At 56.5% G+C, this 26,331-nt stretch overlaps 2 protein-coding genes across 2 annotated transcripts; one reads left to right on the forward strand and one right to left on the reverse strand.

Moving 5' to 3' along the window:
* Nucleotides 1-812: 812 nt before the first annotated feature.
* DIPK1B (divergent protein kinase domain 1B) lies at nucleotides 813-7,316 on the reverse strand. Its single transcript, XM_005493234.4, has 5 exons — nucleotides 7,115-7,316; nucleotides 4,754-4,888; nucleotides 3,472-3,579; nucleotides 3,170-3,346; nucleotides 813-2,587 (listed from the first exon to the last, which is right to left on the reverse strand). The coding sequence occupies exons 1-5, from the start codon at nucleotides 7,175-7,177 to the stop codon at nucleotides 1,775-1,777; spliced, it is 1,296 nt and encodes a 431-aa protein (XP_005493291.1). The 5' UTR covers nucleotides 7,178-7,316; the 3' UTR covers nucleotides 813-1,774.
* Nucleotides 7,317-17,499: 10,183 nt separating this feature from the next.
* On the forward strand, nucleotides 17,500-25,905 carry AGPAT2 (1-acylglycerol-3-phosphate O-acyltransferase 2). The gene is made up of 6 exons (XM_074556052.1): nucleotides 17,500-17,843; nucleotides 21,306-21,439; nucleotides 21,837-22,012; nucleotides 22,158-22,253; nucleotides 23,749-23,821; nucleotides 24,278-25,905. Exons 1-6 carry the CDS (start codon nucleotides 17,500-17,502, stop codon nucleotides 24,427-24,429), a joined length of 975 nt encoding a protein of 324 aa, XP_074412153.1. The 3' UTR covers nucleotides 24,430-25,905.
* The last annotated feature ends 426 nt before the right edge of the window (nucleotides 25,906-26,331 follow it).

Here is a 26,331-nt window from a genome sequence, read left to right on the forward strand (position 1 = left end):
TTCCTCTGCAATGGCAGGAGGAGCTGGGTTTGCCAGGGGAGCTGTTGCCATGGGGATGCAGGACAAGGGATGAGGAGCCTGGAGCATCCTTGCTGAATTCCAGCCCTGCCTTCCCTCCCCTGCACCTGCAGACAGGACCTGGGTGGTGCCCATACCCAGTCCAGGCTGAGGAACCCTTCAAACACAGAATCCCCCCAGCTGTTGCCATGGGGATGCAGGACAAGGGATGAGGAGCCTGGAGCATCCTTGCTGACTTCCAGGGAATTCCAGCCCTGCCTTCCCTCCCCTGCACCTGCAGACAGGACCTGGGTGGTGCCCATACCCAGTCCAGGCTGAGCATCCCTTCAAACACAGAATCCTTGGGTGTGCTCACCTTCTCCATGGATAAATCACATTCCACAGGCCACTCTCAGCAGGGACTGAGCTCTGCTGGACACAGAGCACTCCTAACACCAAAATCTGCCCAGTGAGAGGTGATGAGGAGCCTAAAAAACCAACAGAAGGAAAATCCTGATCTTTGTCCCGAAAGGGCTCCTAAATTTGCTGCAGTGTCAGGTGTATTTTTATTTTCTGATTGCACATCAGCTGCACGCTCGCTTCCCTAAGGAATTGTTGGCAGGAGAAGCAGCACATGCTCCAGCAGCAGGAAGATGGCTGTGCTGGGAACAGAGCAACCTTGGGGGAGTTTATCCAGCTCTTCCTCCCTGCCCAGAGCTGTAAGATTGCTTTAATTGAGCATTCCAAGGAAACAGCCATAGTTGGAGCCCTGGGAGCACAGACACGGCCAAAACAAAATATCTGGAGACCTGCTAAAAGCTTTGCCTGGAAATTCATTTTAATAATGAGAGAAGCACTGGATTATTCTGGTATTAACCTTCAACCTCTGCAGGGCAAGCCCAGCTTAGTTTTTGGAGAATTAAACGGAGGGGTTGGCTTATCCCTGCTCTGAGCGTGGTGGGCAGTGACACCCGAGCACACGGAGGGGTCACAACGTTCGTGTTTAGCCCTTTGCCTTTAAGCCATCCTTGGCCTCGGCCGCTTCCAGAGCGGACACGTGAGGGAATGGCTTGTGCTGCCAATTCCGGACTGGGGGCAGGAGCAGCTGGGGGGAGCCTCTCACAAGCCTCGGCATCACCGGCAGGGTCAGGCACTTAAAAACGGAACCAAAGCACTGCCACGATTCTCCACGGTGCAACAGACAGCTGATCTGCTTCCTGTGTGACAGCTGGAGCTGATGGCAGATGACTCAGACACTTAAGGAGAGGCTTTTGAAAGGGGAAATCTACCTTTTCCTCCTTTTTAGATCACAAACAAGCTGGTACTTAACAGGCTGCTGTTTGGCTATTGATGGACGGGTGTGATTCACGTAAAAGCTGTTTATTTACATCAGAGCCGTTCCTCAAAAGGAGATGTGACAAGTACAGCATGAATGATTCATTCCCATCGCTTTGCTCTGCTTTCCTGCTCATCAAGGAACAGTTTGATGCATCCAGCTGGGCTCTGCTTCCTCATCCCTTTCCGTGTCTCCTTCCTCCCCCAAGCCTGCTCAGCCCAGCTCCGTGTCCCAGCTCTGCTCCTGCCGACCCATCCCTGATGCTGCTGGGTGGTGCAAGTCATGATGTTGATTTTCCATGAAGGAGAAGGGGCTGCAGCTCTGGAACTCCCTGTGCAGGGTGTGTTTTTCCTGGGGAGGAGAGGATGGAGAAACAGGCCTTCAGCCCTTGGACCTCACTCCAAACTCACAGATGGAAATTCCAGGGCCGTGCTTCCCCCGTTAGGAATATTTGGTGTTGGAAATCTTCTTCCAGAGCAAGGTCTTGAGGTTGTTGAGCACGAGGGAGTGGTGCACTTCCATCTGGCTGGCCAGGCCACTGAGAGTCATGCAAGTTCGGAGCTGTTTCTGCAGCTCTTCCTTCAGCTCCAAGGGAGCTCCATAGAGCAGATAGTCCTGCAGCAGCCCGCACACCTTGGCCAGGTTGGGCTGCACCACGTCACTCTTGCACTGCTTCAGGAGCTTGTCACACGTGGCCGTGCAGTCCCGCCCGTAGGTGCAGTCCCCGTTCTGCTCACAGTGCCGGCCCTTGAGGAAGCCTCTGATTGTCATCTCCGTGGCCACCTTGCGCAGGTTGACCATCTTGAAGTCGAACTTGTCGTTGTAGCCCACGTTCCTGAGGCTGCTCTCGCAGATGTAGAAGCTGCCGTAGGTCCCGTGGAAGATTTCCTCCACGAACTCCAGGAGGCCGATGGCGATCTTGGCGCGCCGGGGCCAGGCCGGCGCAAACCACTGGTGGATGAGCTGGTGGGCGAGGGAAGGCAGCAGGGACTGCAGGAAAGGGGGGACATCCACCCCGTACAGGGAGGTGTGGGGGATCTTCTCGGTGACATAAAGGTCCCCACAGTGCCCCAGCAGCTTGGCCGTGTGCTCCTTCTCGTGCAAGGAGAACATGAGCAGGAACTCGTTGAGCTGGAGCAGCGCCCAGATGGATTTGGCCTCTGCCAGGGACACCTTCCCGTCACGGTTCACGTCTGCCATGGTGATGATCCGGCTCACCAAGGCGGGAAGAGATGGCTGATCCCCCAGCTTGGACTGCAAACAGCACAAAATTGGCATCAGACACTCACAGCTCTCTGTGTTTGGGTGTCACATCACAAAACAGAACTGGGGGAGCAAAGAACTGAGCTGGGGAGGAGGAGGAAATGGTGACACTCCAGAAAATGCCACACAATATGTGGGCATCCAGCTCCAGCAGAATTTTACCAGCCTCAGGGCTGCTCTAGAGCTGGAACCCCACCACTGCTGGAGAGGTCCCAAGATGGGAAACTACCAGAGCCACCAAATCAGCTCTGCCCAGCACAGATGCCACCCAACAGGGGTAACTACCAGGACCACCAAATCAGCTTTGCCCAGCATAGACGCCACCCACAGCTATGGCACAGCCACCTCCAGAGATGCTGCTACTGAAATCTCACAGATAAGAACTCATTTCCTCCACTCATCACTGCATGGCACTGGCACCCCACTTATCAGTGCATGGCACTGGCACCCAGCAGTGGATGGGGTCCACAGGATGGAGGAGCTCTCGTTCAAAGGGAAGGAAAAACACACTTGGTGTTTGTGACTCACAGAGCCATGCCAGGGCTGTGGGATCCCACAGGGCCCTGCACTGACCTTCAGGAAGTTGAGGAGCATCTCCTTGAACTCGTCCATGGAGGTTCCCCGGGTGGGTTTGTCGAAGAGCACCACGTCCCTCCTGGGCACAGAGTCCGGGCGGCTCTCGGCCCTCAGGGCTTCCCCGATGCCACATTTGATGATCACCTCCCTGTCCCTCCAGAGCCCTCTGTACACCTGGAGCACAGGGAGGGGCACAGCAGGAGGAGGGAGCTGGGTGCCGGTTTGGGATGGGCACAGGGGAGATGTGCAGGGTTTGGGGCTGTGCCCAGCCTTGGCATGGCTGGGGGGCACAGACCTACCTGCTGGCTGGGGGAGGAGGAGAGGCAGTGCTGGAACAGGAGGCCGCGCTCCTCACACAGGTCCTTGCACGTGGAGCCAGAAATGATCCCTTTCTTGTACTGGTCACACTGGGGAGGGCAAGGACAGAGAGGAGCTCAGCAGGGACAGATTTCTACTGGCCCTTAGGGATGGCTCAGTGCCTTGGGCTGGCAGGGACCCCTGTGCTGCTGGGGGGATCTCAGGGATTTGTTCCTGGATGCTGCTGCTGCAAATCCAGGGGTTTGGGAGAACTTCCTGACTGGAGGAGAGGGCAGCGTGGAGTTGGGTGAGGAAGCACAGGCTCAGGATGCTCAGCAGAACCAGGCTGGCCCCAGTCTAGGGGGTGGCAGGGACATGAACAGACATGGCTGATCCATGGCCAGGCTGGAGCTGGAGACATCCCTGGGCAGGAGAGGCTGCAGCTCTGCAGCTCCTCAGCGAGAGCACAGCAGCCTCAGGGCTGGAAGCTGGAGCTGCAGACACTCACTGCATCTTTTCCCTTTTTTTTTTCTGCTGTGGATGGGAATTAACCCTTGGACCTGCTCACAGAGGACACGGCCAGACACGGAGCCTGGAAGCCCCAGCTCCGAGCAGGAATTAGCGCCCAAGACCCCGCGGTCGGAGTCAGGCAGAAAATCAAATTAAACGATCGTTGCTGTTGTTATGGCAATTCCTGCCTCCCTTCTCTGCTGAGGGATTGATCAACGAGGCTTGTTCTGACACAGCCCAGCTCCCCCTCCTCTCCTGGGCTGGGCTGAGACCCACTCCCATGCCAGAGGCACAGACAGCACTCCTGGAGACATTCTATGGGGAACACGGAACATACTACAATCCCATGGAACTACACTACAAACCCCAAACAGGGCAAAACACACAGAGCCAGGCAGCCACACAGAGCTCTGCTGCTTTCCTTAGGGCTGCTCAGCAGCCACAGACAGGTACCATGGACCGAGTACTCCCTTTTTCCTCCTGCTCTGCAGAGCCCAGAGGGGACTGGTGTGATGCTGTCCCTGCCCACAGATCCTGCTCCCTGCCCTGCCATTCCAGCTTCACCTGCACAGACATGGATGTACCCACGCCTGCCCTGGCTGCTTCCCTCTGCCATCTCACAGAATTGTTTCACCGTCACCCTGGCAGGGTAAGGTCACCCCTCCTGCTCCGAGCCCTGTGCCATGCTGGGGACAGCAGCTGCCAGGAGGGCTCCTCCTGCCAGCTTTGGGGCCCCAAACAGGACAGGAGCCGCGGGGCTGTGCTGCCACTCACGATGATCATCCGGCAGACGTGGCCGCGGCACAGCTCCGAGTAGGACGCGTAGTGCATGTAGGCCACCCAGCTGCCCACGAAGATGCCCAGCCACACCACCAGCAGGTACTTCACCTTGATGCCCGGGAGGCGGCCCTGCAAGGCAAAGGAAACGCTGTTGAAAGCCTTTTGGAAGGGCAGGGCATTGCCCAGGGCAGCACAGCTGGCCAAGGACGGCTGTGCCACCCAAACCGACCTGAGCGCTGGGGAAACCTTCAGCCTTTTTTATATATATTCATCAGTCTCTTATGCAACTCCTGCTGCAAGTAGGTCACTTAAAATTCCCTAAAAGCAGGGGGATTAGCAGGCTGGACTGCAAGGAGCTGGATGCCGTGCATGCCTGGGAGCTGTGGCCACATCCTCCCGCTCTCCTGCCCTGTGCAAGGCTGGGGTATCCCAGTGGGGCTGCAGGGGCTCTGCTCGCTCCTGTTTGGGGGATCCCTCTCAGCAGAACCCCCCCTTTAGAAAGCCCCACGGGCAGGGGAAGCTCCCAACAGCAGTTCCTGTGTGGGAGTGGGTGAATAACAAACCTGGGTGCTCCCAGGTGATGCTCTGTGCAAACAACTCAGAGGCTCTCAGCAGGATTTTGGGTTTTTGGCTTTGTTCCTTCCCCCCTGACCCTGGCACAGCAGCCCTGCTGCCATCTGGCCTCCTGCAAGAGAGGCTGCTCACCTGGCTCGTGTAACGGAGCAGATCCCAGCAGTTCCAAAGGGCAGGGAATGAATCCTTGCACTAAAGAAACCCTTCCATCCCTTTTCTGTAGGTAATTCTACAGAATCCCTGGCCTTTGACCACCTCCAAACCCTCCTCTCTCCTCACAACCTGCTGCTGGGATAGGGCTGGATCTGAGTGGGTGCAGCACCTTTAAAACCTGCTGGGGATCCTGGCTTGGGTCTTGTAGCCCAAAACCACTCCCCACCTCCAAAATGCTCCTCCTCCGCCCCTTTCCAGGAGCTGTCAAGGCTGTGGAAGCCACAGGAATGGGCAGTGAGGGTGAGAGCAGACAGGTCTGCCTTGAGATCGTGACATTTCTCCCATTAATTGGAAACCCTAAAGTGTGAAGAGGGCCAGGGTGCCCAGCTTGCCTGTGAAGCAACAGCACTGCTAATTAACGTGAAATTAAATTAAAGAGAAGCCAAGCACAGCCAGGACTTGGCAAAGACAAAGTGTAGGTGGCTGCTCCTGTGAGCTGAGAAGCGGCTCATGGCCCTGAAGTCAGGCACACTGAGACCTTGAGATCCCCCCAGCACAGGAGCCCCCCAAAACTCAGTAAAGGGACTTTTCCAGGGACTTCCCACTAGAGATATGTCTTGGAGAACCCTGGAAAAGCCAAAATGTCACTTTTTACTTATTCTGACTTAGAATCCATCCTGTAGCAGAAGGGGAGTCAGGCATGGCATGGGGAGCTCTGGCTTCATCATCCCCTAAAGGGTAGAAAGAAATGTGGGAGCGGGGGATGCATTTCAATGAGAGGTTCCCCTGAGATTTGCTTGGATTTTGAGGGTTCCTCCAGAGCCTTAGTCTCAAGGCACAGGGGATTCTCTCCCCATTGCCTTCCCTGCACTGAAGGGTGTTACCCTGTGAGAGTTGCTGTGTTTAGTTTTAGAGTGACTAGGGAGGATATGAAAGTGACTTTGGGCTGGGGCTGACTTCAAAGGCAAAATGGATGCAGCATCAACAAAATCCTGCTCCATTCCTCTGGCTCCCCTGGGAACACGGGGGTTGTTTCACAGCACTCCCAGATCTGCACCCACCTCCTGCCAGCACCGGGTATCCCCTCTCTCATCCCCTCCGGGATAACCCCTCTGGTCCAGGATCCTTGCCATAGCCAGGCTTTCCCATCCCAGGCTGCAGAGAGAAGCCCCATTCCAGCATCCCTGACATCCCCGGCCCCAGCATCCCTGGAGATCTGAGGGAGGTGCCCGGCCCTCGGAAGCTCAGGGATGGGAAGAGGACGGAAGATAAAGAAAGAGAAGGAAGGAGCCATCCCTGCCCTGCTGCATCGGCGGCTTCACCGAGCGCTGCGGGCTGGGCTGCCCCGGTGCTCCCCGGCTCCGGCACGGCGGAGCGCGGCGCGGGTTATGCAACCGCTGCGGCCCCGGCTGCTGCTCCAGACCCCCGATGTGCCGGTGCCCGGCCCCGGCTCCTTCCACCGGCGTCGGAGGAGCCGAGGCGGAGCGTCCCTTTGTGCACGGCCGGTGCCAGCATGCACCGGAGACGGGCATCCCCGAGCCGGCATCCCGCATCCCAGTGCATCCCCCCGGCCCGGCGCATCCCCGAGCCCGCATCCTCCATCCCGGCGCATCCTCGCTCCGCCGGTACCTGCAGGCCCTTGGAGAAGGGGCAGAACAGCACCAGATGCACCAGGCGCCGGATCCTCCGCATGCTGCGGGCGCCCCGCGGCCGCGGGCCTCAGGCTCCGGGGGGCATGGCCGGGGCGGCCGCGGCCCCCGCAGCGCCGCCGGGGCCGGGGCGGGCCGGGGTCCCGGCAAGGGGGGCCCAGGCGCGCCGCTCGCTCCGCCGCAGCGCCCGGCCCGGCCCGCGGGGCTCGGCGGCTCCGCCCGGCGCGGGGCGGTGCGGGAGGCGGGGGCGGCGCTCGCAGCTCCGCCGCAGCCCGGGGAGCCGGGGGTGCTGCGGCCACGGCCCCGCTCGGCCCCGCTTGGTCAATCCAACCCAGCGCTGCGCATCTGGGCATCCCGCCCGGGGGGCTCATGCCCCATCCAGCCGCGCATCCCGCTTGAGGATCTCATGGCCGTGCCCATTCCATGTTCCGGGGTTCCACCCACCCGGGGATCCCATCCCCGGGCTCACCCCACCACACAGCCCTGGTTGATGATCCTGGCAGAGCAGGGAGCCGTCTGTGGAGATGCTGATCCCACCTGGCCCCCAGCACTCACAGCAGCTCCAGGTTTATTCAAACCCATTTTTGATGGCAGAGAGCCAGACTCCCTCCTTGTTACCCATATCAGATAACCTGTGAGCACAGCTCGGGGCTGCACCCCTCATGCCTGAGCCCTGCCATCACCGCCGCTCCTTCTCCTTCTTGCTGTGTCTTTTCCCACCCTGAATCCCAGCAGCAGCACTGGCTGGTCCTCCCTGTTAGCACTGCAGCCGGGCAGGGAAACATCACAGCAAGACTTTGACAGGCCAGCGACAGCCCCACCCAGGGGGATCCTGTGTGCACAGGCAAGTTAGAGCAAGGGGGACCAAGAGCAAATAATATGATGGGAAATGATCTGGGAGACTCAGTCACGAGGGCATTGTTAAGATAATTCCCTGCCTGCTATAAGCAAATCTTCAGATTATCCGTTTGCCCCCTTTTCATGGCTCAGGTTGCTCCTTCCTTTTAAATTTGGTTCAAAATGACCCTTGAAAACAAGCTGGTCACTGCGAGCCCAGATCCCTGCTCAGTGTGAGTGCCAAGCACCGAGTTATCAGGGCCTAATGAGCAAAAGCCTTTGCTGGACTAATCCAAATAATGGTGATGGATAAAGAGCATCACACAAAACTGCCTGAAGCCTCCCAAATCCTGCAGCGTGTTTGCTGCCTGCTTTTAACCCTGAGGAGGTCCCTGCTGCTCCAGCGCTGAGCCCTGACCTCTGTGTGGGCTGGGCTGGCATTGCCCGCAGCGGTGACGGACAGGGACAGTGAAGTCACCTCAGCCACCCACAGCCCCTGTCAGGGAAGGTTTTACCATCCCACTGAAGCCAGGATGGTTCTGCAGCAGGTTCTTTTTTTTAGTGTTAATTAAGACAGGAAAGAAGAAGAGAGTCTGAGATTTATTTTTGCTGGTGGGGTTGGTAATTTGGGAAACAGCAGGGACGGGAAGGTGCATTGCTGGATGCATTCCACACTCCCTGCTCACCCTGCTCCTGCAGCTCCTTCTGACTTGAACCCTGATTTTGGAGGGCAAGAGTGGGGGAAGAGCCCTCGATGGAGATAGGGAATGGCACACCTGGCCAGGGCTGAGGATGTCTGGAAATCCACAGAATTCTGCTGTGGGGCTCTGCAAAATTCAGGGGTGGATTGTCCAGCGAATCTAATTAGGAATGAGCAGACCATCCCAAGCTGTAATACGCCAAGTAATTAAGTGATTAGTATTGATTGTTAGAATGCCTAATGAGCAGTTATCACAGAATGATTAATTAATCCAATCAAAAGAGTAATAAAAATTCTGCAGGTGTGATGGTACCTTATATTCAACACAGAAGGGAGGTGAGATCTCTCCCCATGGTGCCCATCTCTGGTTTCTATCCCAGGCACCTGGCACCAGGGATGCACTGCCTGGGCTGCTGCCCCTGTGCAAGGGGTCTCTCCCCTCTCCAAAATTCCCCTGGCACTGCCAGGAGGGGCTCCAGCACCAGGCAGGCACCCAGAGCTGTTGTAGCTCGAAGGTGGGGAAAATGCTCCCGCAGGCGCTGTCAGCATCCAGAAGATGCCGGGATCAGCCAGTGCTCAGCTCCTCCCTGGGAATTCTTTCGCTCGCTGCCTTGATTAAGTCGCTTCAGTTTCTCCTGGTCAAAGCCCTGCTAATCCCAGCTAAGCCCGCAGCGTGCCGCCCGCTGGCCTCTGCTCACTTCCCTGCCAGGCGGTGGCTCTGCGGGCACGTCCCCAAGAGCACGGTGCCCTCGGGACATGGCAGCTCCCGCGCAGGCACAACCCTGCAGCGGTCATTTGCTGGCCCGCAATGTTTGTCTGACTAAATGATAATGAGTAAATGATCTCCAGCCAGAGCTAACAGCAGTGCAGGGCAGCCTTGACTCGTGAGCAGGGACCCCCAAGGGTGGCTGCCCATCCCCTCCGGAGCACCCTGAGCTGCCCAGCGTCCTCTGGGTGGGATGTCAGCGTTGGGTGACAGCTGGGGACAGCCCAGTGCCATCACCCGCAATGCTGCTGCCAGCAGGGGAGGCAGGACCCCAAACCAAAATAGGGGCACATGCTCTGCCCCCTCTCCTGTGCCATCAGGATCAGCCCCATGGCCACACACCAGAGGGATTTCTGCACCCGGCATTCCCAGGCAGTGCCGCAGCCCCGGAGATGATGGATGCAGGCTTTAATGCTCTTTTCTGTGCATCTCTGAAGGATTTGAGCTGATCGCCCGCGCTTCCTGCGTGGCATCCACAGCTGGCTCTGCACAGCCCGTCAGCTGCCTCTGCTGCCTGCCGGGCCTGCCGGGCTCAGCGCAGCGGTTATAATTAGAAATGCTAATCAGCTCTTGTGTTTCTGGCTTGACAGCCCTGCCACCCCCAGCACAATCTTCCCTCCAATCTGTCCTGTGCTCGCCCCCTCTGCTTCCTCTCCGAATCCCCGCTACTTGTAATTAAGTACTACGAAGTTAAGGGGGGTTGAATGGGGGTGCTGGGGCTCGTTGGATGCTTTGGGCCAGGATTGCAGCCCCCACAGAGCTCCTGGATTGCTGGGAACTGTTTGGGGGTCTCATCCTTCATTCACCACCATCCACTGGGGCTGGGGACACCCCAGGGATGTCCCTGGCCCTGAACTACGAGGAGGAAGAGAAGAAGCTCTGCAGGCAGTGCTGGGGTTAAAGGCAAAGGGTGGTGGCTGTGGCTGGGAGCCCTGCGGTGCTGGCTCTGGAAGGGGAGCTTCTCTCATTGGGATTTCCATCATGTGCCAACCGTGGGCGCTTCCCAGCCAGGGAGGAAAGGGAGCTTGCAAAGGAGCCTGGAGATGGGGGCTGAGCAAGCAGATCCCTGCACTGGCTTTAATTATGGAGTTATTCATCATCAGGTCATGCTCTGGGAGACACAGCCCAGGTATTTCTCCCTCACCAGTGCCCATGCCAGCCCCCAACCTCTCCACAGCCAGGGCACGGCTTTCACCCTGGGCATTTGGCTCCCAAAGTCAGGCTTGGCCAGGGAGACATTCCTTGGAGCAGGCACGGGGCTCAGCTGGCCTCAGAAGAGACAGAGATGCACAGGTGGGATGAGCAGCTCTAGACATGGTTTTTAAGTCAACATTCATCTTCCAGGCATTCCCTGTGTATCAGATTCAGTGAGGAGAGAGGCTGTAGTTTGGAGGGTTGATGTGCAGAAGGTTTTCAAGAAGGCAGTGGCTGTCTGAGCAAAGGAGAATCCCCTCTTCACCTCCTCTGTCCCACACTCCACCTGGGACACATCTGCTCACTGCAGCATCTCCCAGTGTGTGAATCAACAAAGGGCTCTCCCTCCTCAGCACAATTTCTCCCTGGAGAAAGGGTAATAAGAGAAACAAGGAGGTATCACAAAAAGAGCATGGGAGGGACAGGGCATGGTGGCTTCAATGTCGATATACTCATGAAAAGGCACCAGCAGCACAGCCAAGTGACTGGGAAAGCTCTGGGGGAGAAGTCGGATTGGATTTGTCATGACTAATTGACTCCCTCCAGCGCTGTGGTCCAGCCTTCACGCATGGCATGAGCAGGGTCTCAAGCATCCAGGAATTAATGAGGGTCTGACCCTGTCTGCTCAGCCACTTGAGTTTTGCCAGTGCAGACAGCTGGCTTAAGAGGCCTTTTTATCCTTTACAGATCAGATCAATTTGGATAGTTATAATCTAGTCCTGGTGAAAGCTCAGAGCAGACTTTATTGCCCAACCAGCTCAAGGAGAAAAAAAGCAAGCAAGAGGGAGAGGTCATGCTGAACTATTGATTGCGCTGCTCCCAGATTGGCCTCGGCAGAGAGCTCACCTGGGACAGTTTGCCTGTATCTCCTGCTAATGCTGCTCCATTGATCTCCTGTGACAGGCGGCAACTACAAGATTTTTTGAGGTCAGAGTCATTAAGAGGCATTAATCAATAACAGAGGAAACAGAGAGAGAGCAACTGTTTGTTTCATGCAGACATATTCCCCGTGTGGATTTTAGCCCGCTGAGGTGTGTGTGGTTTATTTCCAGGGAGGTGTGCCAGGAAAAGAATTCACCTTGTGCTGGACTCTGGCACTTGGAGGAGATCCTGAGCCAGTTGCAACACACTGGCAGCTCCATCAGAGCTGTGCAATGAGAGGGCAGCACCTGAGGAGCTTGTGGCATCCAATTCCAGGTACCCTAGCATCCCACCCAGCAATTGCCCAGACTCTCTGTTCCCACACAGGCACCCCAGGAAGAGACGGGCACTGATTTCAACCTGAGTGCTGGTTTCACGTTGTGCTTCTACTAAACAAAGCTGCTGCCTGGCCGTGGTGCAGCCAATCCCAGCAGCCTGTTCTGGGATCCAGCCCTGTGTGAGCTCAGCCCCAGCCCAAATTCATTCCTGTGGCAAGACTGGAGCTGTTCACAAGAAAACAGTCTTTGTGCTGAAAGCACCCCGGGCTGCTCCGCTCCCTCCCGCCCTGCCCAGCGGTGTCAGTACATTTCCACTGCTCCGTGGTGGCAACACGCCTTTTCCTTCTCCAGCAGCTCCTGTGCTCAGCCCCAGCAAGTGTCTGTGCAGGTACTGGAGCCCATTTTCCCTTGGAGAGGCAGAGAAGGGGGCAGGAGACCTGCTCAGGAGCAGGAGTATAGAGGAGGATGGGATCATCTTCAAAGGTGGTGGTTCTGGCACCAGCAGAGCAACCAGAGGCCTCAGGGTGATCTGGGCTGGGGAGGTGCTGGTGCTGCCCATGGCTGAGCCCAGCTGCAGGAGCAGCCCTGTGACACACACCAATGGCACACCTGGACTTAGCCCAAAGGCCCTTTAGTCCTGCTGTGTGCCACAGAGCGGGCACACCCTGTGACACAGTGCCGGCAGGTCTGGCAGCCCAGGAATGCCACACTCAGCCTGGGGAGAGAGCACGGTTCACTCAACAGGGCCTGCACCCAGAAGGTGCCATGGGAAGCTGCAGAGTAAGGGAAATGTCCTTTGGGAGGCAGGGATGGAGACTCCTTTCTGGGCACACCTTGCCTCAACTCCCAGAGCCCCCGTGTCCCACTTTATGGTGGTCAGTACTGCAGATCCCCAGGGAAACAGGATCTTCCTCGTTCCTGTAATTACAGCCACACATCCACAGCACAGGGATCAAGGGCTGCAGGAGAGGAGGGGATGAGATTGCTGGCTCAGGTTGCACAGGTGGGGCACACACAGCCCATAAACACCTGGCAGTCCAACCCCAGCGACACACCCAGAACTCAGCACCACCGGCTGAATCCAGACCAGGTGTGCCTTTTCATGGAATCCAGACCAGGTGGACTTTTTATGGGATTCCAGCCCAGGTGGACTCCTTATGGGAATCCAGCCCAGGTGTGCCTCATTATGGGAATCCAGCTCAGGCTGGGCACATCATGCTGATGATGAGCAGGGGCTCCCTGAGCTGAGAACCTCTGACGTGGGAGATGCAACAAACCCCTCTCCAGCCCCAGGTTGTCCACCAAGAGAAGCCCTCAGCTCACAGCTCTGCCTTCCCTGATCAGACCATCAGTTTCCAGGTCAACCACCCAGTCCCTTTCACCAGCACAAAATCCATCAGAAACAATTTGATTTCCTTTATTTACACATGGCATTTGGGAGAAAACCTAATCATAGTGCAAGTTGAAAAAAAAAAAAGTGATTCCAATTTTACATCCTTGTGCCTGAAAGAGCTCGAGAGCTGCAGCCAGACAAGATGTTCTGTACTGGGCACACCCTCATTTACGAGCATGGTGCAGAGATCGTGAGGTGCAGGGGGATTTCCAGCCTGTGGTTTCAAACGTAAATGCAACAGTAAGATCTGGAAGTCTCGTGCTTTTGCTACCTCCTGTTTTTGGCAAAGTCTACCAGAAGCAAAAAATAAGTCAGTGCTGGGGGGCTTGGTGGTGTTAACCCCAGCTGCAATCCTTGCCTGATGCACACTCACTCTGCAAACTCCAATTTTCAGCCTCACTGAGAGCCCTGGCACTCTGTGGGGGGCTGGTGTGGCATCCCTCTGTGGCTCAGCATCCTGCCTGATGTCCTGCATGGATTCAAATCCACACCTGGCTGGTGTGAACACTCCAGCAGATGCAGTCTTACCTTTCCAACAGAGTTACTTGTAGGTGAGTAAAGGTTACAGGAAGGAAGGAAGGTTGAGATTATTTAATAGCCTTTTAAAACACGTTTCTCTCTTAATTGCATGTTCACAGAGTCAAAGTCCTTTGGGCTCTTTGCCTTACCAGAGGCCAGTGGAGGCTGTGCCTGCGGGCAGTTTAGCAATCTCATGCTTCTGGTTCTTGTGCAAGGCTGTGTTGTGAGCAGGGAGCTGCAGCGCTCACGTTGAAGCCACGCTGAGTCACCAGCCGGTTCCTCCCCAGTGTTTACTCTGCTGTCACCAGAGCGCTGACGTGTGATTACCGAGGAGCCCAGCGAGCACAGCGAGTGTGGCCATGGAGCAGCAGGAGCCAGCGTGGAGGCTGAGGTTCAGGCTGAAGCTCTGCCCCTGTGCCTGTGGGCTCACCGTGAGCTCCCACACAAGGAGCAGAAGGAAAATTTCACCTCCCATGTGCCCTTTTAGGTGACAGGGAAATGAGATTCACCCACATCCTTTGCACAAACTGCTCTTAGCATCATCCTCGCCAAGCAGACTGTGGTGTTCCCAAGCAGGGGAAACCTCTTCTCTGCCTTTGCCAGGGCAACACTTCCAGGAAAGATGATGCCAGCCAGTGATGTCAGCCCTTGGGGCAGCCTTGCTTATGGATGCAAACAAGGTCCAGGTTCCCAGCCTGCAGCCCTGCCCGTGTGAGAGTGTTACACAGGGCAAACGCATCAGCGCTGTGATGCTGGACTGTCCTGTGTACCCTGACAGAGGTGACACACAGTGACACCAGGCTCTGACACATCTCCCAAAGCCAGCTGTTAATTCAGATAGGTGAAGAGGGAAGAGGATAGATCAATGGATGCAGGGACGGATGGATGGACAGACTGACAGAGGTCTGGAAGGAGTTATAGCAGATGTGTGGATCACCTCACTGTCCCCAAGCCCCTGACAACGGGCATTGCTGTGCAGCACGAGGTGCCAAGGAGTTTGCACAGCCCACGGCTTCATGCTGTCAGCCCTTCCTGTGAGGGCTCCCAGCGTCACACATGCGTGCCACGAAAAGGCCACCAACAAGGATGTTTGGCTGCTTGCTGCCTCCTCCCCCCACTTTAATGTCACCAAACCCAGCTGCTGCTTTCAACACATGGCCCTTGGCAGGAGGCAAAGGGAAGCAGGCGATGGGTAGAGCTGCCAGAGGCGCTGTGGGAAGCCAAGGGCAGAGGCAGGGTGAGGCAGCATGAGTGAGATTTTCCACAAATCCAGCCTCCTTCAGCACAGCCAGCATCTCCAGAGGGTCCTGCTGAGCACCCACCCAGCCTCAAGCCTCCTGCTGCTCTACAACCTGCTCATTCAGGAGATGGACACATCTCTCCTTCCTTCCTACCCCTCTGAGTGCTTTCCCTCTCTTCCCTTCTCCATATGTGGGAGATGTTCTCCCTGGCTCTGTTTCTTTTCTAGTCAGAAGCTAGTCATCCACAGGGAGGTCACATGCTGTTGCCAGGGAAGCAATAAATTTAGGGAAATAAAAGATAAAGAACACAGCCAGATTATTGTAAGACAAGGGTAATGCTTTGAGCTTCATGGCTCTTCATGGAGCCAGGCACAGAAATCCCACCAGCAGTGATGCTATGTAGACCCTTCTGCTTGGCACTGGATGTGTTCTTGCTCCTGCCAAGGATTCTAGGCTCTTCTCAGCTACACTACCGGCAGGGTACCCTTTTAACATGTTTAAATAATCCAGTCAGTAGGTTAAATACGCAAAACACACAGCACAATCTAGCAAATCGGGGTTTTTTGAGCAATTGGAACTGCTTCATCCTGGCTGCTGCAGCTTGGGAGGACAGGGATGGGGTCACCTTTGCCTCTACCCCAAAATGGCCATGTTTCAGGGTGATGCTCGTGTTGCACAGCGGGCAGAGGCTCTCGGGCCTCCTCCATCAGGCAGTTTGTTATGAAAATGTTAACGCACAGGCTGTCGTCATCTGGCAGCACCACCGCCTGCCTTATGAAATAACTCAGCATGACAGCTCTGCTTGCTCGCAGGCAGGCCCATGTCTGGCTTCTAATCTGGCATCAGAAAGCGCTCCCCTTCCTTGAGCTGCAGACTAATACTAAATGTTTCATTTGCATTACTCCAGATAACGTGCTGGAGAGCGTGGGGAGAAGGGGATGGCAGCCAAGCTCCTCCAGGAGCCTGCACGTGGAGCGTTGCACCAGCCCCGCCACACCGGATCTGCTCACTGCGCTTGCCGCCGGCACCGCGGCCCTGCCGGGATTTACATTTCAGATTCCCAACGTCAGCCAGCGTTCATGAGCTCCGCGGACCGGCCCGTGCAACGCCCCGGTGACAGATCACCAGGGACTTTCTTCCTGTGTCATCAAAGTGAAAAGTCACGAGGATAACACAGAATCGCTCCGGGCCCAGCATGTGCTCAGCTGCAAAGGTCTCGGTGACTTCCCAGGCATATGTTGGCTGGCACAGCGCTGGAGCAAGGCTCCCTGAGCAGCCCACACGACACAGGCAGAGGGGATTAATCTCATGCTGTGTGGAGATGCTAATACAATAAGGGTTCTTTGTGGCATTAGCTGGAATCATGAGACCAGCTCTGAGATGTCATTGCCTGGCAGCCGTAGGGAGTGCCAGCCAGGAGCTCTCTGTAGAGAAGGAGCCTGTCTCCTGCTCCCAACCCTAAAGCTGCTGTGGGGTAGGGAAAGTGCAGTGAGCTCTCCTTTTTCTGGTGACAGCTCGTTTGGGAACAGCACGCAACTTCTGTTGGTGAATCCAAGGACAGCTGAGGGAACAATGGTTATTTTAACAGGGCTAACACTTTTCCGTGATTTTTCCAAGAGCTGTAAAGCTGTGGATGCCAAGGGGATGCTCAGAACCACAGGGTCACATCTTACCCCACTGAAGTCTCTGCGGAGATTTGCAGGACTTGCGTTTTGCTATAAAAAGTGTTGCAAAACCAGCCGAGCTCAATAAATGGTTTTGTGTCGATTCCAGCAGACACTTTCATCTCCCACATCAGCTTTGTACCCACAGAGCTTCAGGGCCTGATCCTATCCTAACCGTGCTGCCAGCAGGGAAAGCTCCATCCCACTCAGCATGTTTGTACCGCTGGAAAACCAGCATCAAGCACCAGCAGAGAAGGTGGGTAAGGGTCTATGAGGTTTGTGTCCCTCACACGGTGCCCTGAGGGACACAAACTCCCTCACAGCATGGAGGACCCCAAAGCCTTTCCATGGCGCCACACAGGCAGTGAAAATCCCCCACAGGGCTCCATGAGAGTCCCAAAGGCCCACAGGGCTCCATGAGGGTTTCATGAGGATACCAAATCCCCCACAAAGCTTCATGAGGAGACAAAACATTCCCAGGGCTCCATGGGGGTCCCAAAAACTCCACGATTCCATGAAGGTCCCAAACCGCCACAACCAAACCCCCACAGGGCTCCATGGGGAGACCAAACCCCCCACAGAGCTTCACGAGGAGACAAAACACCCCCAGAGCTCTGTGAGGGGACCAAACCCCCCACAGGGCTTCACGAGGAGACAAAACTCCCCCAGAAATCCATGGTGGGGGGGAATCTCAAAACTCCTCATGCTTCCATGAGGGTCCCAAACTTCCTCCATGCGGGGACCAAACCCCCACAGTGGTTGGTGAGGGCACCAAACTCCCACAGTGCCCCGTGAGGGAACCAACCGCCCTCCTCCCCTCGCCATAGCGATCCCCGCCCAGCGGCCCGAAGAATGCCCGCTCCACACGGAACGTTCCCCGCTCGCTCGCCCGTCCCGCCCCGCCGGGGGAGCGGCAGGGCGGGCAGGGCCGCCCACATAAGGCGGGCTCAGCGCGGGCTGCCCGGGGAAGAGGCGGCAGCAGTAGCGGCTGGTCCGGGTGGAGCCGTCATGGAGATGGGGTGGCTGCTATGGGGCACGGCCGTGCTGCTGCTGCTCCACGTCCTCATGGAGCTCAGCCCCACCGTCAACTTCGCGCTGCGCATGGGTTTCTACTGCGTGCTGTGCCTGGTGGCCTCGGCGCTGGCGGCCGTAGCCTGCCTGCTGATCAACGGCGGCCGGACCGTCAAGAACATGAGGTGAGAGGGGAACGGGGGCTGGGGACGGCGGTGTCACCGCCCCGCCGCTGCCCGGAGCCCCTGGGGTGGTGGCGGCCTCTGTCACACCGGTGGCAGCGCAGCCCCGGGGGTCTCCTCTAGGCTCAGGGGTGCCTGTCCTGGCCTGTGGCAGAGCCCTCGGCAGGGCATGTTTGGGGATGAAGCGCCTGGAAGGTGGCGGTGGTGGCTTTTTAAGGGAAAGCTGGAGGAGAGCGGTGTTTGCTGAGAGTGGCAGAGCGCTGGAGCAGGCTGTCCAGGGAGTGTGAGGAATCTACCTGTCTGGAGACATTCCAAACACACCTGTGTCACTGGGTGACCCTGCCGTGGCAGATGGAGCCAGTCTCTAGAAGGTTCCTTTTGATCCTGACAGTTGGGTGCTTGTGTTTGGGCTGTTTCCTGCCCCGGCAGCAGAGGCTGGCAGGCTGTGTGCCATGTGCTGCCGGGGCACGGCTCTCTGCAGCTGTTGTCCGGCCCTGTGTCCCCTGACAGGACACCTGTGACAAGGGCCAAGGGGCTGCTATCATCCAGCACCCCCTCTCCGTGCCAAGGTACATTCTATGGACAGAGCTGGCACTTCTGCTGGAACCACAGGACAGCTCATTTCCTGGTTGTGCTCTCCCCTAGGCAGCTTTTTACCTCTGCTGAGCATGTGTGGATGCAGCGGAAAGGAGAGCCTTAACTACCTTTAGGATCAAAGGTTGGCAGCATCCGAGCAGGTGGAGCTGGACTTTGCTTTGCAGTGTGTGGCTTTCACATGTAGGACTCAGGGCGGAGGGAGCTGATGTGGTGCCTTGAGGGCTGTGCCCTGCCGGTCCCAGCTGGTGCCATGGCCCCAGGCAGTCTGCTCTGTGATCTCCAGCCTGGCTCTCTCTCCAGCTTTGGTTGCCTTGGCTCACTCAGGAGCAGCTTTCCAACACTCAGCTAGCTCTGCAGAGAGAGAATTTATGATGTCAGTGATGGAATCGCTATCCTTTTATTTCCCCCCAAAAATAAACCCTCTAAACTTTATGTAAACTTCAAGGAATTATTTGGGAACAAGAACTTGCATTGGATAACTCCTCCTGTTGAAACCCAGGCTAAATTTTGGCCAGAACCACCCTTTTCCTGTAACTTAAGCCTGTTGTTTCCCTATAGTGGCACTGGCTGAAGATCCTGGTGATGTATCCCAGCCCCTGGGAGGTCCATGGCTGAGGTGATGCAGTGAGTTCCTTATTTCTCCAACATCCCAGGCTGCTTATTCCAGCTTGGGAAAGGGGACTGGAGCAGAGCATGTGCTGGTGGACAGACAGTGATAATGGTGTTGTTGCCTGGCGCAGAACACCCCGTTCTTACTGTGCTGCTGGCTCCAGTGTTGAGCTGGTGTGACTTGGAAGAGGTTACCCAGGGTGTCTGATAGAGATAGAACTGTTTATCTGGGGTAAAACATCTTGCACGAGCCTCCAATCTGGTAAGCAGATTTCAGTAGTCCTTGAAAATCAGAGTATCCTAAACAAGCCTCTGTGACTGGCTGTGGAGCAGAGCACGTGAATCTGGGGGCTGCTGGCTTTCATACTCAGACTGTTAGGGATGCACTGAAAAGTCCCATTCCCTGTCATTTTTGTGCTCCTTGTCTCTGGCAATAAGTGCACTGGTTTTACAGCTCTCTGCAGCTGTGGCTGCACCACATCTGAGTCAATGATTCTGACAGAGAAGTCACTTGTGGGGTTGTGGGGACTCAGATCCATCCTTTAACCCTGTGGGTGACGTGGCCAGCCCAGCAGGTCACCCCTGCTCTTTGTCTGCTCTGAGCTCTGCCCCTTTGCCTCTTTCGGTGGCTCACGCCACATCTTGTGCAAGGAAAGTCTGTCCTCGGGCTGGCAGGAGGAAGCTGGATGGTTGCTCTTGAGTAATGTGTAACCAGCCTCTCCCAGCAGCCAGTGAGCACTGTGACTTCCAGAGCGGTGACCTCTTTTTTGGTTGGCAGTCAGAAGGGAGGAGAAGTGTGATTTAGGTCACCCTGGTGGCCTGGCATCCCCCATGACCTCTCTGGTTCGTGTCACCCTGCCTCTGATCACCTGTACCCCCATCTCTTCACCTGCACTGCAGCCCTGTAACCTTGGAGCAGCCTGCACCCCGTAACCTTGGAGCGGGCTGTGGAGCTCTGCATTCCTCCCTGTGTCCTTTCCCTGGGTGTGGCTCTTTGCAGCAAGTTGACATGAGGACTGATAACAGTGTCACCTCAGGGCATTGGCCTGGCCTGAACTCCAGTGTCACAGCCAGCTCAGGTGGTCTGCATAGGGGGGACTCCCCACAGAGATGTGAACCCTGCTGTGGGTAGAAGCAAGCTGGGGGAAATGCTGTGGCTCAAGAGTTTATGGAGACTTTTGGAGAGCAGATGCTGGGAGCTGCTGCCAAGCCAGGATGAGATGCTGTCCAGGTGCTCACCTCCCACCTGAGTGACAAGATGCCTCTCAGCAGGATGGTGCTGCACAGTTCCCAAGCTGGGCCCTGTGGTGGGGACAAAGCTGGCTGTCCCTCATTCTCCTGCTGCAGGAGGGAAAGCTTCATCCCCTGTCTGCCAGGGGAGAAGGTGGCCCTGAGGCAGGACATCCAGGTGCTTGCTGGAGGTCAAGTCAGCTTGAATCAGCTCTAGGGCAGAGCAGATCCAGGCTGGTGGCTGTTCCTGGAAGCCTTGTTCACATGCAGGCTCCTCTGCCACCTGTCCTGTAAATGACTGTTCCCTTGCCCAAAATAGCCCCTGTGTTCTGCCAGCTTCTGCCTGTGTCCTTTGGCCTAGCTGAAGAGTCCCCAAGTGCCCCGGTCAGGGGGTGACATAGATGGGCCCTGCTCCTGTGGGCTGACAAGGAAATGTGCTCCAGTGCCTGCATGGCTGTTGGAGTGTCCCAGCTGGGAAAAGCTGGGAGCTCTGTCAGACCTGTGCATCCACTGGGGAAGGGCAAAAGCTTCAGCATGGCTTTGCTTGGGGGCAGCCAGCCTCTGCCAAGCCACGTGGGGAGCATCCTGTTTGCTGCCTGCATCCTTGCCTTGTGCAGGAAAATGTTTCTCACCTTCATTCCTCTCCTTCCTTGAGCACCCCAGGTTTGTTTGTATCACTGAGCCCCATCTCCCAGCACTGCAAGGAGCAGACCTGGCAGAGCCTTCCTTGGGTGTCAGGTGTGCTGGGGAGTGGCAGCTCCTGGGAGAATTGTTAGAGCAACTTGTGGGGCCCTGCTGCTTGCAGGAGGAAGAGCCTGGTATCACCAGGGCAGCCCAGAACCTTGGCACTGAACAGCACTCCTGCAGCACGTGGGACCATGCAGGACAGACACCTGGGTGTACCACAGCACAAATAAGACTGGAGGTTCTCTGTCCTAGAGCTCTTCTTGTCTCCTTCCACCCCCACTGGGTATTGCAGGCCTTGGCCTCTCTATTCTGCTGCTGACTGGTTTTTTTTTCCTTCTGCAGAATCATCAAAGCTGTTGTCAAGACCTTCAAGTATTTCTTCGGCTTGAGGTTTGAGGTGAAGGGACTGGAGAATTTCAAGGTAGAAGGCCCTGCTGTCATTTTGTCCAACCATCAGAGCGTCCTCGACATGATGGGTGAGGAACTGGTGGGAGGGAAGAGAACATTTCTCCTGCTCACCTTTGGGAGAAGTCCTGCTTGTATCTCCTGGACAAACAGCCCTGATGCAGCTTCCCCATCAGTGCTGGTTGTGGGAAGGGTCTCCTGTCACTCTGAGCACCCCCACACCTCTGCAGCCCCCCCAGGTTCTGCTGGCCCAGCACATGTGCCAGTGGCCCTGCTGGACTCCCTGGGGCTGGGGAATCAGCTGCTGTCACCTGCAGCCACCCTGCCCACTAACTGCTGTGTGCCAAGCCTCCTGCTCTCAGAAGCCAGGAGAGAAGCAAGGCAGCAGCCTGTCCCTGGTGCCCCTGTCCTTGTCCTGTCCTTGTCCCAGGGGTGACTGCTGGGTCTTGCCCTCTGCCATCCCACTAGGGCTGATGGAGGTCCTGCCCGACAACTGTGTCCAGGTGGGCAAGAAGGAGCTGATGTACATGGGCAGCGTGGGGCTCATCATGTACCTGGGTGGAGTCATCTTCATCAACAGGAAGAGCACCAGCAGTGCCAAGATGGTCATGTCAGAGGTGGCCAAGACTATGGTGGCTGAGAATGTGAGTGTCACTGTGGAGCTGGGTGGGGTGGCATGGGGGCACTGTGGCACTCCTGGTGCTCCTGGCTCTGCTTGGCAGAGCTGGCTGGTGTCTCCCACCACTGCAGGTGGATTTCTGGAGCAGAGCCTTGTCTCTCCATGTGCAGGTGAAGGTTTGGGTATATCCAGAGGGCACGAGGAACTGCACTGGGGATTTGCTGCCATTCAAGAAAGGAGCATTCCACCTCGCTGTCCAGGCACAGGTAAGAGTGCTTTGCCCCTGCACTGCACTGCACTAAGAGTGCTTTGCATGGGAACCTTGAGTGATTTTGCAGTGGCACTGCACACTGATCGTGCAGTGTGTGGTTTGTTTGCTCTCAGATGAGCTGTGTTCCCAGGTAATACCTAGTCAGGAAAACCACTGGTGTCAGAAGTGCTGCCCTGCAGCAGCCAAGGGCCTTTTCCATCCCCTCTGGGAATGAGCATGAATGGCTGTGGACAGTGGAGAATTGCCCTGTCCTCTCTCCTGCCTGCCTCAGCCCTGGTGTCCCCTCTGGAGGGAGGGCTGTCAGGGACAGGCACACTTGATCCCTATTTCCAGGCTTTCCTGGCAGCATGGCAGGGCAGTGCCAATGCCCAGGGCTTCCTGGGGGCATGGCTGCAGCCCAGAGCTCGCTCCTGGCAGGGGGCCCAGTGGGATCTTTCCTGGGGAAGCCCAAAGCTGACGATTCATTTCTCAATCCCCCAGGTCTCAGTTGCGTAGTGATGATTCAGGATTGTTAATTCTTGTGCTTTAGAGCAACATCTGGGCTTGCTCTGTGTGAAAATAGCTGCTGCCTCCCTGGCAGCCATATGGCAGTTCTTGATGTGTCTTTTCTCTCCAAAATGACAGCATCCATGAGCAGTTAGGCCAGAGCTGTCTCAGGAGCAGGGTGTTTGCCTGGGCACAGTGCTGAGGCAGTGTGCCAGACACTGGGATGACTCGAGGCCTCAGGGGAAACTGGTTTCCCCAGGAAAGGTGCTACAGCAGGGATTTTGGGAAAGGGAAGAGATGCCAGCTCTCTGACTGGGTTCCTTTGGCCAAGCCCAGGGTGTAGCCTGTGTTGTACCATCCCCATTCCTGCCTGGGTGATGCAGCCAAGGCAGAGCCTGGCAGCTGCTGGAGGAAAGGATGACATGGAACTGGTTCCTGCCTCTGCTACGCCCCCCTGAGTCACCAACTGTAGATCCTGGCTGTGTTACCAGCACTGCAACAACAGCTCTGCCTGCTCTCCTGGCCCTGTGTCTATGTGAAACTTCCCCAGGAGCAATTGATAACAACTGGTGACTCCTTTTCTTAGAAACTGAGAGCAGAGCAGCCACCCTGCCCCAGACACGTGCCTGTACAGCAGGCAGGGCCTGTCACAACAGGCAGCCTGCAGTGTTTGATTGCAGGACAGAAAATACCTGGGCTTTGGAGCCTCACTTGGGTAGAGGAGCCCTAAAAGCCAGTGCTGAGCTGAGGCTGGGGTGGAACTTGGCCCTGGTTCCTTGAGTATCCCTGTGCCTCGAGTCTTTGGGGAGTGCTTTTGATTCCTTTTGACTGCTGATTGATTGTTCTACCCTTTGGGAGTGGGTGTTGCTTGTGGGGCTGTGTGTGCCCTGTGTGTCTGAGAGCCAGGCCAGGTCAGCTCTGCAGCATGGGATTTGCTGCCTGTCTCTGGCCTGCCCTGAGCTGCTGAAGTGCCACTAACTCCTCTTTTTCTTCCCTTCCTCAAGGTCCCAGTGATCCCTGTGGTGTATTCCTCCTTCACCAGTTTCTATAACCCAAAGACAAAACTGTTTACATCAGGTAACAAACAGTCACTTGGAGACAGGGTTGCTGTTGTCCTGTGTGGAGATCTGGCTCACAGGGGTGTGGGAGGGAAGCAGAGCTGGGGTGAACAGGAGGAACCCTGCTGGGAGATGTTTGGAGGCAGTTCAAAGCACTTGGCACCAGAGCCTGGGCTGGGTTAACTCAGGAAGGGCTGTAATTAAATACACTGGGGGTTGTTTTCATTAAAAATTGGGTGCCACCTCCTGCTCTGGGCAGGCTCTGGCTGGGATGGCAGTTTGGGGCACAGGGGGATTATTCTGGGTGGCACAGCTGTTGGAGCGGGGGTTTAACTCTGCCTGTGCTCCAGGGGTGGATGCCTGAAGCCCTGGGAGGGGTTGAGGGCTGTGCTGGGGCTGTCCAGGGTGGGAACAAGGCACAGAACAGAGCTCCTGTGGTGTGTGGGTTTCTCACAGGCTCCTCTCTTGTCCCCAGGCAAAATCAAGGTCGAGGTTCTGCCTCCAATAGAGACCAAAGGGCTGACGTCAGACGATGTCACCGAGCTCTCTGACAGATGCTTCAGCACCATGAGGGAGACCCTCTTCAGGCTGTCAGGCCACCCAGGCCAGGCAAAGGACTCATCCTAGAGCCTTCTCCAGTGGTGTCACCGTGTGGTGGTGGCTGAAGGGACCTAACTGTCTGTTCTTGCCAAATACTGAAAGATCTTCTCCTCTGCAGTGATTTCTAACTCTTGGGAGCACCACAGACTGGCACACACAGGGTGTCAAGCCAGCACTAAGGTTCCTCTCTGAGTGGATTTCTCTTATGGGTTCATTTTCTCACTTTGCAATATCTCCTTTTTTCTGAATTTCTCAGGCATCAAACTTGTGCTACCAAAGGGCTCAATGACTAGAGAGGTGAGTTCCCCCAGCTCTTGCAGCAAGCTTGGGGTGACAGCAAAAAACCTGCCTGGAGCCTGAGCTCTGCCTCGTGTGACTGTCCCTGCAGCTGTGTTCCTGCAGGCTCAGCTCCTGAGGTGGCCCTGTGATGTCCCAGGTGGAACCCACCAGGCAGCAGTTTGTATCAGCACAACCTTGATGCTCCAGCAGGGCTGAGAACTGGGGTGAAAAATCCAGATTTTGGCTTTTCAGCAGTGCTGGGAGTGTGGTGTCCTGCCTGGACAGCCCAGAGCACTCCCACCCACCAGTGGGACACACAGGCCTGTCCCCTTGAGGTGCCCTTGTGTCACAGCAGCATCACGCTGGGAAACTGCTGCCAGCTCCCCGCCGTGGCGGTGGCTCAGCCTGGTCACATCCCTGCAATGCCCCTTCTGGAGGCAAAGGGCTCTGTCGCGCTCCGTTTGTCACTTGTCATGGTCAGCGCTGGCCGAAAGATGGTGCCTGTCCCGCGTCCGTGCTGCTCTGCGGGGCGGAGCCGCTGCTCTCCAGGGCTGTCAAACCCCTGCAGAGCCACAGGGTGGGTGAGCTGCAGCTGGAACACGGCTGGGAAGGCTTCAGCTCCCCCTTTGGGGGATATAAACCGCTTTCCCAGCCAGATAAAACGGGTTCCCCTGTGCCTTGGGGTGATGGAGCAACAGAGCTCCTGCATCCCTCACCGGGAGCTGTGGAATTTTGGGGGCTGGGTCAGGTCCATGGTTCTTTAGCTTTAGCTCTCCTGTTCATGGCACAGGGGAGCTTGGGATAAACCAGGTGGGGTACTCAGGTAAGCAGCACACCCAGCTCCTGCAGCGTGCTCTGGTGCAGTTGTGTTTGTGTGGCCTCAGCTGGGAAAGGCAGGGAGCTCCATGGAAGGAGCCCTGGGGCCCAGCTGGTGTTGCCAGGGGCTTCATTGGAGGGGCCTTAGTACAGACTCAGGGGATGGGAAGGGTCGGGGTGGGAGGATGGGAACCAAACCAGCACTTTGTGAGAGTGGCAGATAAAGGGCTGTCATGGAGGGTCAACCCAGGAGGGCCCTGGGAGGGCTCCTGGGGAAGGGAACCATGTCTGACTCCTCCTGGGAGGAGGGAGCAGTGCCTCTATGTGCAGTTGTCTGCTGTTCACTTTTAATTGGGCTGAGAATGTTATCTGCTTTACAAAAAATCAACCAAAAAAAAAAAAAGGAAATTACACCTTTGGTTATTTAAATAAAGGAGCCTCCTTGTCTTGTGTGGGGGCTGAGGGAGGAGGATGTGGGGTGCTGAGCCCTGAGCTCTTGCAGGGGGTGGGTTTGGTGATGGGCAGGGGGGGTCCTTGTCCCCACCCTGTGCCCCCCAGGCAGGAGGGCTGTGCCTCACCCAGCCTCACTGCTGAGGCACCATCCACCTGCAGAGCAGAATGGGAGCTGCAGGGATGGGCACCCACTCCTGTACCCAGCTCTGCAGGCACCAGGTGCTCCTGTATCCCTGCTGTGACACCTGGCTTGGGGCTGCAGGGACTTGTCCCCACCTTCTCCCTGTGACAGCAAGCCCAGGGAGCGTGAGCTGGGCCAGGTGTGTGCTCCACAGCCAGCTCTGTGCCTGCTGCTCCCTGGGAGCTGTTAACCCAGGATAG

Source organism: Zonotrichia albicollis, chromosome 21 (assembly GCF_047830755.1).
Source record: "Zonotrichia albicollis isolate bZonAlb1 chromosome 21, bZonAlb1.hap1, whole genome shotgun sequence".
NCBI classification, from domain to species: Eukaryota; Metazoa; Chordata; class Aves; order Passeriformes; family Passerellidae; genus Zonotrichia; species Zonotrichia albicollis.